Here is a 12,406-nt window from a genome sequence, read left to right on the forward strand (position 1 = left end):
ATATATATATATATATATATATATATATATATTCTATCTTTGAGTTAAAAAATAAAAATAAAAATAAAAATAAAAGTAAGAATATAATTGATGTCTATTTCATTTGAGTTGTCTTGAACAAATTCTCATTTTACATAGAATGTCACATGCAGAGTTAATAACTTGCATGCTTGACATGAGAAAAAAGATGGAGCTCTAATGGTGTGTTCTATCCAACATATCATCATAATGTACACCGAATATGTTATTTTTATCGCTTTATGCATTGAGTTCAACATATTCTATGAATTTCTATTGATGGGGTAAGGGCATTTAAATTGTTATGGACTTGGATTCTACAAACTCATTGTCTATTTAAGCTCACTGTTCAGTACATATAAAATTTTAAATAAGAGTTATAATTGTGAGGACTCATGTTTTCATGGAATAATAAATATAAATAAAAAAATTATAAGTAACTGAACCTGTTTGGTTTGTAATTATAAAAACAGTTTTATAAAACTGAAAAACATAAAACAATATAAAAATATCTTAGTTCAGTTTTTAGAAAACTCATATAAAAATATCTATTTTTAGATAATTATAAAAAATTGTTTCCTGAAAATAATTTCTGATTTTTTGAATTTTTTTAGAACTGTTTTTAAAATTACAAACCAAACAAGTCATTAACTATGATATGACTTTTGTTTCTGTTTTTTTTTTTTTTTTTTTTATAAAATATTCAAATAGGACAATTTTAGGATAACAGTGTTGTCACAGTGAACTTGCATTCAATCCAATAGATAAGAGCACTCTAATCATAGCACTATTCATTCAAACAAAGGACTATCAATGTATTTGATGATAATCTATGATTTTACAGGAAATTCAGTGCAAGTATCTTCTTTGCAATGTATTTTTTTAATTTTAATTTTTTCATTTGTTCATATTATATAGTATAAATATGAATATCTTTTGACTTTTAGATGTTCTATCAAGGTTTATTTGTCAAATTTAATGACACAGTCGAGTATTTTGCATAGTCGTAGGTGAATCCCACAATTATTGTAGAGACCTTCGTAACTAAGTCAGATACCCGACTAATCAAATGTGGTCACATATAACAGTACTCCTTAATTATAAAATTAAGATCATTTTAAAAATTAGATGGAATTTTAATTGTATCTAAACTACATAATAAGTTGGTGATTTCCTAAACTTAGGATTATATTTTTTAAATCTATTCCCGTGTATTAGCTTTTATTGTGTGTAAACCTTTCAATGGAATTGAAATAGCAAATATAAAAACCCTTCAATATTTTATTTTTAATTTAAGGCAATTGACTGACGTGCCCGCCTCCGAAACTTGAATCCTCACATCCTTTCATCTCATACCAAAAAAAAAAAAAAAAAAAAAAAAAAAAAAAAAAAAAAAAAATAGTCAAAAGGTAACAATTTTGACCACTTTACCATCAAGGAGTGGCATAATATTTCCCTACCAATGAGGATTTTTGTAATCCACTTTGTGAATAATCTCAATCTCTAATAAAATCATATTGGATCATATGCAATCTTTATTAATCCACTTTGTGAATAATCTCAGTCCGTGCAAGTATCTTGTTTGCAATGTATTTTTTCAATTTTCAATTTTTATTTTTTCATTTGTTCATATTATGTAGTATAAATATGAGGGTTTACCTTTTTCTAGTTTAAGTAATGTTATACAAACAGATATTTTTGTATTATTTTTTGACTTTTAGATGTTCTATGAAAGTTTATTTGTCAAATTTGATACACTCGATAGTCAAGTATTACGTATAGTTGTAGATGAGTCCCATAATTGTTGTAGTGACCTTCATAGCTAAAGTCAGATATCCGACCAGTCTGATGTGGTCACATAACAGTGCTCCTTAGTTATAAAATTACGGTCATTTTAAAAACTACATGCATTGTCGAACTTTAAATGTATCTAAACTACATAATGAGTTGATGATTTCTTGAACTTAGGTTTATAATGTTAAAATCTAGTCTAGGGGTTTTGCTTTATCCTCTACATATCTTTCAATGGGATTGAAATAGCAAATTTAAAGACGTGTCAATGTTTTATTTTTGAAATTTAAGGCAATTTACTGTTTTTTTTTTTTTTTTATTATTAAAACTCAAATTCTGACCTTCCTTCAAGAAGTAAAGATCCGATACCAAAAACACCAAAAATGGAAAAATTACATTTTGGTGACCAAAATTAATCATAATTGGCGTAAAGTGACCATAAAGTCAAGAAAAGGTGAATAGTCACCTAACCTAAATCTTAATTACTAATAAGTGACCATTTGATGATTTATTACTTAAATGACCTTATAATATATTATTATGTAAGTGAACAAATTTACCCTGTACATTAAGCTAAATAAACACTTACTTAAATTGACTAACAAATAGACGATACATTAGCAGGGTGGGTATCTGAAGAAAAGACCAAGATCGGAGAAAATTAAGAACGGATGTTCTACATCGTTTTCTTCAAGGTTATAAGAGGCAAGACGAGAAAATTGTAAATTTTCTTCTTATTCATTATTTTCAAGATATTGTTATTATACTTTACAAGTTGATGTTTGCGTTTTTGAATGACAAAAATGAGTAATCCACAACCCTAGTTTAACTAAATAGCCTTAACCACATCTTGTAGTCGTGACCTTATAATCATTCAGCAAAAGATGATTTATTAAAGTAACAAAATGAGAAGGGACCGCCTCTATAAATATTATATAGAGAACATTTTGGGATGAAACTTCTTTTCTTAGTTGCCACTGTAAATGGAGAGCCTTGAAAAAGAGATAAGGGTGAAAAGAGATAGTTGATAAAGAAATTCTAATTTTTTAAATTGGTAAATTTGAAATGGAAAAGGAAAAAATAAAACTTTGGATGAGAGAGAGAAAGAGTAGGAGGATGAATTCAATGAGTTATTATTTGTATTGGATGTCAATTTTGTCATCTAAAATTTATTTTTTAAAATGTTTTTCTAACCTTTAAGTATTTTTGACCAAATTATTCTCAAATAATCACCTAATATCAATTAAGTTTCAATATTAGTCACTATGCATCTTTTCTTGACTTTAAAATCACAATATAACAATTATGTTTAACTTTGATCACCAAAATATAATTTTCTCAATCAAAAGGTAACAATGACCACTTTCCCATCAAGGAGTGGCATAATCTTCCCCTATTGTGAATAATCTCAATCTCTCTAATCAAATCATATTGGATCATATGCAATCTTTATTAATGGGGTTCACTTAAATTACATAGCATTAGCATGGTTTAGAAGATTGATCTCATATCTTTTGTCCATCCGAGGACCCATCCCATTAGTAGTAGGCCTTCCCACGCAAGACCCATTCCAACCATTCTACTTGTTAGGACTTTGGTACAATTATCATTTCTATTCTAAATCATTCCAATTTTCCAAAAATTATTAAATTGTCCTATTGTCCCGGCAAATCACAACCGCTATGTAATTAAATGCGTCAATTTTATGCAAATTTTTAATTGCATAACAGTTTGTGATTATTCAGAACCATATGATTTCTCTATTTTCTTCCTTTCTCACTTTTTAAATCAAACACAAAATATATAATTCTATTTTTTTCCTTTTAACTTCTTCAATCCAAACGTAGTCTTAGATATTGAAGAGTGCCACACATGACACACCTAAAAATTAAAAAATAAAAATAAAAAATTTCATATTATTTCTCAGGGGACTCATGTGGGTGTCATGAGCAGTCTAATCTGAACTACGGTTGTGTCCTCATAATATTAGAAATTTCTAGGAGTAGCATAGAATCTTGACTTGCCTATATCAGTGACATCACAAAAGCTATGAAGAATTGGTTAACAACACTTGTAACTTTGTTGACAAACAAAATTAATAAGTCCACCGCTAAATTATTTGCAATGACCAAAATAATGAATAAGTGTACATATTTCCAATTCAACTGTAACTGACAAAAGAGCCCATTTGTTGAGTCAATTGTCATTAAGACCCGGCAATTGGGTGGGTCCAACCGAGTTTGAATGGGTTTTCAACCAATTGGGTATTCGGGTTAGATGCATATTGTGTTTAATCAAACCTTATCAACCCGCCCAAAAAAAAAAAAAAACTCTTTAGTTCAATGAAAATTATACAACATAAGATTAAAATTAAATGAAAAAAACGTGTAAAATTGACCAAAAATGCGCGTGTTACAATCGAAACACAATAACACGATGTCGAAATAGATGGACCGGGTCTACATCCCAACAAAACTGCATTTACTCCCCTTAGAAAACTGCATTCTAAAAGGGAGGTTAGTTTCATACTCAATTTCCAACCTTTCATTCTTTGTCAGTGGTTTCAACAAAAGATCCAAAATTAAAGGCCTAATTCTGAAATCAATAGGTTAAATTACCATTCAATATTATCTTAAGCATTATTAAGGGCATTACCGGTCCAACAGGCACGCCAAACCTTCCAACACCTAACAATTGGCGCTAATACCCGCGAAAAGGTAACAGAATCTGATTTTATAACTAATTAAAACATTATAGTAAATTCCCACATTAACTGTGTACCTAAAACTATTTTTTAAAACACGTCACCGTGAGGTTATATTTGGTTTAGGACCGTTTTTTGTGGTGGTGACAAATGTACAAATCGGCTTCTTTTATATTTTATTTCATTTGTTTGGGTAAGTTATATGGTCACAGCTGGGTGAAGTTAACTAATAAAGTGTTTCTTTAATATGGGACTGTTTGGTCCTCCGGTTCACGTGGTATTATATTCTGCTTCGTCGTTACAACAAACCCAGCAGTTTTCTTGACTTGTACAAGCTAGCCACCGGTTCATTCTGGTAAACTTTTTTGTTCCCAAAATAACCTTATACTACTAATACCACAAAATAAAACTTTACTAATTAAAAATAAACAAATATTGAAAAAGCCATGTGAAGAAAAGGAAAAACATATACTTGTAAACGACACATACATTAATTGTCATATTTTGTGAGAAAAGGTAAAAAGGAATGTGAAGGGCATTTTTGGAAATATGGAGAGGGTGGAAGTAAATTAAAGAAACGGCCAAGACTTACATGTTAAATGTCTCTCTTTCACCCTTCATGCATATGCTTCTATTAAAATTTATTTATTGCGTTTTTCCGTTTTAGGAAGAAAAATTACTCCAAATGAAATCAGAATCATAACCCAATTTTTTTGTAAATTCTGTAATTTATATATATCTTGTATATATATATGTATATATACATATACACATATATATATTATATATCTTGGTGCAGGAATGCTTGTCACCTACTCTTTTTAGTTTTTCACTCTCTCTATACTTCCTAAGAACAAAGGGCGAGAAGTCTATCATCACACAGAGCACCTAGAGAGAGAAAGTAGAGATAAAAAACGCATAACATTTTCTGGGTTTGTGTTTGTTTTTGGTTCTGTGTAATGGAAAAACACAAGTGCAAGCTCTGCTACAAGAGCTTCGCTAATGGTAGAGCTTTGGGTGGGCACATGAGATCTCACATGTTGAATCTGTATGTTCCTCCTAAAACAGAGCAACCCATTGATCATAATCATCAACTCGGCGAAGAGACCGAGTCAGCTCCATCGTCATCATCTTCTTCATCGGAAGAAGAAAACGAAGACAAAGGATTGGGTTATGGTTTGAGAGAGAATCCAAAGAAGAGCATTCGATTGGTAGATCCTGAGTTCTCTTTTGCAGTTGATGCTGGGTCTGTTGTTCTTCAAGACAGAGAGAGCGAGACCGAGTCATCCAAGAACCCAATTCACAGAAGATCGAAACGGATTCGAAAATTTTCAATCACAGAACACCACGATCAAAAAGGTCCAGAATTGAAGATGGTCAAATTGGGAAAACTGGGTGGGACTGAGTCGGAACCGGTGAGTTCAATCTCTGATACAACCCCAGAAGAAGATGTTGCATACTGTTTGATGATGCTGTCGAGGGACAAATGGATGAGAGAAGAAAACGAAGGGGACCCACAAGAAGCAGAGCAAGAGAAATACATAGTTGATGATGAAGAAGAAGAAGATAACGAGAGCGAAGAGTCTGATGAATTGAAGTACAGCAAAGCTCGTGCTCGAAAAAAGTACAAATGTGAGACTTGTAAGAAAGTGTTTCGATCTTATCAAGCACTTGGTGGGCACAGAGCGAGTCACAAGAAGATCAAATTCAACAAAAGCCTAACAACCCATGAATTGGGTGTGATTCAGAACACAAATGGAGGAGGCAATTCATCAATGGCGGAGGAAAAAGTGCATGAATGTCCCGTTTGTTACAGAGTTTTCTCATCTGGGCAAGCACTTGGTGGGCACAAGAGGTCACATGTCACTGGTTCAGCACCAATTACTACTACTACCACTAGTACTCATCATCTTCAACCTAGAGCTCCTGCTGCTAAATTTGGTGAAAGCTTGATAGATCTTAATCTTCCTGCTCCGATTGATGATGATGAGATTAGCCAAATCGAGCTCTCCGCGGTTTCTGATGCTGAATTTGTCAATCCAATCAAGCAAAGCAGGCATTAATTGAATGGTTTCGAGACGAAGAAGAAAGATTATTGATTCAGAGGTAAAAGAATTTTTTGTTACTTTTTCATATCAATAGATCTAAGACCATATTACTATTTTTTTGCCAATCGGGTCAAATGGGTTTTTCTCAGTTTTCTATGTTAACATATTATTGTCATTCATAATCTGACTGTAATTGGTTTCTTCTGAATTATGGTCTGTTACTGTGACAGCTTATTTAGAACATCCATTGATTAATAGAGGAACCAGATAAATTTATTTCATTTACAAATCTTTATAATATGTTTATATAAACATATATATATATATATATCTATGTCCTGTGTTTACAGTCTCGAGCTGTTCTGGAAAGCTGTTTTTTACAATTCTCTCTTTTCAGTGACAAAAAAGTTGCCATTTTTGCAACCAACTCTGCACTATTAGGAGCTAAAAGTAAAAAATGCCTAGAAAATAAATTGTTGTAAGACGTTGATCAAGAATTATGCAAATTTTGTTATGAAAAAGGTAATCTTCGACTTTCAATTGGTAAAGTTAAAAGAGAAGTTATGGACACGTTTGCTTCAATTATTTTTGCGTTAGAGTTTTTTAGAATTTTGAAGGTAAAACTTAGTTTTCGAACTCCTTTTGCAAAAGAACAATTTCATAAATTGTATATCAAACAAAATTTTATTTTGTTTTTGATTTTTTGATTCACTGACAACAAGATATTTTTTTCAAAAAATTAAATTAAATATGCCCTAAATGTTTCTCATCTCTAGTCTTTTTAATTAATCTTGTTCTTTTGATTCGTCGTTTTCTCTGCTTTGCTTTAAGTTATTTACTGCACCACAATAACAATCTTAATGGTTATTTTAACATTTCTCTGCAGATTTGACTACCCTTTCCAATACTGACTAGAGTGAGATTAATTATTTAATAGTTGGAAAAAAAAAACAAGCAAATAATTATTTAATGAATAAAATATTTTCTATGGTGCATTTAATTTACCATTAATTAATATAATTTCAATAGTTTGGGAAATCTGTAGTACTTAAACAGAGAAGTGCAAAATACCATGCGAGGATTTATTGTTTGTTTGATTTGGCATGGCCTACGCATCCGGCTCTTGCAGGTGTAATACAGTAACATATGGAAAATCAGTCACATTCATTTAATACATAATTAATGGCATGTTTGTTAAAAAAAATAAATTAATTAATCGCATGTGGCTATCGGTTTTTTGGATGTCTAATTCAATAAAAAATAATGTTTATTTTTTTAATAATATCTTATTACAATTTTCTTAATTGAAAAGTCTTAACTAAATTGGACCATCAAATATTAGTGGCCCAACATCATCTAATAATTTCTCTACATTTATGATAAAAGGTTGAATTGTAAGCATAGAAATATAAACTGATTAACCTTTCTGAATATGTAAGAATCCAATAAATATTCAAAATGTATCAAAATTCTTTCTAAATTATTGTGTTTACTTGTTTGGATGTCATTGATTGTGCATAAAAACTCTGTTTTTTTTCTTTTCCTAAAAATTAGGGTTTTATCAGGTGTTTTATTTTCCAAAATTACAACCTACTGTCAAGATTCTCAAGATATATATATTTTCTAATAAAAAAAATTATATTCCATTAATTTTTATCTTTTCAGATTTGAGTGATTTTTAGTTTAAGCAAATTTCGATTTATTTTAGTAACTGAAAGCATAACAATGGTGAGGATCGAAGACCAAAATTTTGGATCTTTTTGCTTCCTAAGAATTATCTAAGTAAGAGTTGGAGGCTGAAGATGGTCATACATTATACACAACACAAGTCACACTATAAACACTATGCTGTTTGACACGTGCTCTTAAAGGTTTTATGACTTTCACATGTGCACAAGTCACTAAACATTATCAATATTTTATTTTATTTTATTTTATTTTTTACATAATTCCTAACAAAATAGAAATGATCAACTCAGAGTTATTAACTTATTAATTAAACTCTAATTAAGATGGTATACGTTTTACACTTGTAAAAGTAAAAATATAGGATAAATTATATGAATATGATTTGTCATAATTACAAAAATCAAGTAATTTGAAAATATGTTTATATATTTAAACTTTACATGAAACAAAATTGTGCCTGTAAATATGTTTATATATTTAAACTTTACATGAAACAAAATTGTGCCTGTAGAGTTATTTATTTAGAAAAATTATGATATAATTGACTACACAATTTGATGTGGTAGAAAAATATCATTTTATTTAAAGTTGGGCTTCAGTGGACTTTATATTATTATATACTGTATATAACTTGAATTGCAAGTTTCTAATTTTTCATTATATATAACTCATCTCTTTCTTCTTCTTTTTGTTTTGCTTTTGTAGTAAAAGTTAATAAAGGGCTGCGATTGAGTAGACTTGGTCGGACTAGATAAGGTCACTAGACAATGACATAATAATAATATTAACAGCTTCATTAGCAAATTAGCCATTTGTTTTATCACTATTAAATATTTTATAATTGCTTAAGTTCTGTCAAAAAAAAAAAAAAAAATTTGCTAATGATGTTGTTATTATTATTATTGTTATTATTATTGACAACTGATTTATTTGTGAAAAAATATCAATTATTATAATTAATTTTAGAAAAAAATGTAGATTTATTTTAAATATAATTAGAATAATAATATAAATGGGTAAGAAGGTTTTGATTTCATTTAATTTCATATGAATTATTAAACAGTCCAGATTCTGGCAGAATATATAGAATTGAATACTTCAGGCACAATAACACGCAATAGAACCAAATTCAGCAGTTTGGTGATGTTGAATTTTAATTAGACAGTGAATAATTAAATATCTCTAACTTCAAGATTTGAAGTTTGGACTATCTTCAACGAAATTGGTTCACGAATTATTTTGAGCACGTGGTCAAATTGAAGACTTTAAGTGTTTGAATTTTTTTTATTAAATCGAAAATTGGGGAAAATGTTGTTATTGTGTTGTTGTTGTATATATATAATATGATGTATGTAACCTTCCAGTTTCTTCATAAATAATATATATTTGAAGTGAAAAAATAATACTAGTAAGTGTGTTATTGATCCAATAATAAATTGACACTTTTTTTTATTTATAAAGTTAAAAATAATACTTGTAAGTGTGTATCATCATTTCTAATTTGGTGATTAAAGATATATTTCACCACATGTGACTTGATAATTAAAAAAGATGTATGCATTTATTATTAGTTCATGTGACAAGTCATAAGTATTGTCCTTTCATAATTTTTTTTTAAAAAATTTCCTTTATTAATTTTCATCAACCAAATAGACCTTGTTAAAAATAAAAAAAAATAAACTTAGAAAAAAAAAGTAACTACAACCAAAAAAACAACCAAGTGTAGAACATATCACTTCACAAATTTTTTTTTTTTTTTTCTCTTTATTTTCTTTCTTTTATATTCTTCCATTATATATATGGACTTGGATCCTCTAAATTAAATATTCTCTAAGTCATATTTAGTTGAATCCGCTACAGATTGACATGTGACATTTAAAATCTATCTATTACTGGTGTTAAATCGTGTCAATTAATTTAAAGAAAGTTTGAAAACTGCACCATTTTGAAATAAGAAACAATTATCAAAGTTTAAAAACGGCACCATTTTAAATTAAGGAAAATTCATTATACTCTAATCTTCCATTATATATATGGACTTGGATCCTCTAAATTAAATATTTTCTAAGTTATCCTTAGTTGAATCCGTTACAGATTGACATGTGACATTTAAAATCAATGTACTACTGTGTTAAATCGTGTCAACTAATTTAAAGAAAGTTTAAAAACTGCACCATTTGAGATAAGAAACAATTACCAAAGTTTAAAAACTGCACCATTTTAAATTAAGAAAAATTCAGCATACTCTAACGAACATTTAACGTCGTTATTTCTCCCTCATCTTTTCTAAAAAAAGATCCTCCGTCTCTCTCGTCTTACATTGTCGAAAACTGAAGGAATAAACTGAGAATCTAGTTGTATGAGATGAAAAAAAAAAAAAAAAAATCAAAAATCAAACCAAGAATACTGGTAGAGAGAGGTGGGCGATTGGAAACCTAAAGTTGTTTTTCTTTCTCAAAATATTATCGTTTCAAGCTCTTTTTATCATCAAATTATGTGGAGCATTGTCAGTCCTAGAATTTGGTGAAATGACACATGTTAAAACTATAACAATTCAACTTAAGATAATGTAGAAAGATTTTAACTTAGAGGATCCTAGTCCTTGTTTATTTTAAAAAAAGTGGAAATGTCCTCTTCAAAATGAATCTTTAATTGGGGTGTCCAAATAGCAACCCATGATATATGCCCTCTTATTCCCACCTTATCTTTTATAATGTTTTATTCTGTAGAAAAGAAAAAAATTGGATGGAGGAGAGAGAAGAAGCAATGAATAAGAAATCTCTAAAGAAGAGATTGTGTATTTTCTTCTATTTTTTTGTTCGGTTGGATAGAAGAGGAGAGAATAACCTAATAATTTACCATGTTCGTTAAAAGAGAAGGAAAGAGAAAGTTTTAATTATTTTTATCATTATATCCGTTAATATTTATAATATTCTAATATATAGAGGATATAACTATAATTTAAAATTTGTATAATTTAGGATAATATTAATTTAAAACTTAGAAAATTTAAAATTTATATAATTTGTCTTCTCTCCTTTCTTCACCCTATTTTTGGACGGATGAAAATTTATAAAGGATGAAAGATGCCACGTGTTATCCTACCTAATCTCATTTATTTCTTTGTATCATCTCTATCAAATAAAAAAAAAAAAAAAGTAAAAAATCATTTTTTACTTCCTATTTTATATACACACATCTACGGTTCTACCTTTCTTCCAACCTAAATGAGTATTAATGCTAATCTATAGTTATGATGGGACATTGGCTAGCCTAGCCCTCTTTATATTTCAAATATCAAAATTTATGACCAGCCCTCTTTATAGTTTAGGAGAGGATTGGTATATACGGATATAGTGCGGTCCTTGGTCATGAGTCGGTGAGTTGTTCTTTATCCTATAAAATATTTAAATTAAAAATAAAACACACATATAAATTGGTGAAGTGTGAACTCCATATCTTATATATATCTGAACCGGCAATAGATTTGGCTTTACACACAAAAGAAAGGGTTAAGGTTTTGTTTTGTGAGAAAGAGACCGATGTGATATTAACACCACCATAAAAGTGGTGGGGGAGGGAAAGGTAACTGTAGCTCGTGGAAGTTTTGAATGGAGATAGAAACAAACCAACCAACCAACCAATTAATAACCTTCGTTTGCTGGCATAGCTTCAAAAAGCTAGCCCAAAAAGGAGCCAGTCATCAATATGATCTTTTTTTAGCCTCAACTTTTCAATTTTCTTCAAGGTTTCTAACAATTAAAGTTTACACCATCACCATTATCTCTTTCAACAACTGTTTAATTATCTCTCGTCACCGAGTGCCCCACGCAAAGTGAATAGCATGACAATCATTAGGGACGGAGTTAGGATTTCAAGTTAGGGGTACCTGTGCAAAATATATATAATATAACAAATATAAATTACAAAAAAGAAGAAAAAAATTATTCAAATATGCATGTAGAAGAATTTTAAGAAGTAGAAATAGAAAAAGAAAAAAAGAAAGAAAATTGGGAGAACTTTAAAAGGAAAAAATTAAGAGTTTCAATTGAGGTGGGAAAATTTAACTTTTCATTTTAAGGAAATTTAAGGAATTTAAAGAGTAAAAGAGAAAATAAAAAGATAAATTTAAAAATTACAAAATTTAGGGGTGGCA

At 29.3% G+C, this 12,406-nt stretch overlaps 1 protein-coding gene across 1 annotated transcript; it reads left to right on the top strand.

The window, feature by feature from the left end:
- The first annotated feature begins 5,297 nt into the window (after positions 1–5,297).
- On the top strand, positions 5,298–6,826 carry LOC132279533 (zinc finger protein ZAT9-like). Its single transcript, XM_059781528.1, has one exon. The coding sequence runs from the start codon at positions 5,473–5,475 to the stop codon at positions 6,574–6,576; it is 1,104 nt and encodes a 367-aa protein (XP_059637511.1). The 5' UTR covers positions 5,298–5,472; the 3' UTR covers positions 6,577–6,826.
- Positions 6,827–12,406: the final 5,580 nt, after the last annotated feature.

This window comes from Cornus florida, unplaced genomic scaffold (assembly GCF_030987335.1).
Source record: "Cornus florida cultivar Cherokee Brave unplaced genomic scaffold, ASM3098733v1 CherokeeBrave_3.0.0_Hap2_Chr10, whole genome shotgun sequence".
NCBI classification, from domain to species: Eukaryota; Viridiplantae; Streptophyta; class Magnoliopsida; order Cornales; family Cornaceae; genus Cornus; species Cornus florida.

Bases quoted from the DNA above. Each gene is read 5' to 3' on its own strand.
- LOC132279533 (XM_059781528.1), top strand. From the start codon at position 5,473: ATGGAAAAACACAAGTGCAAGCTCTGCTACAAGAGCTTCGCTAATGGT.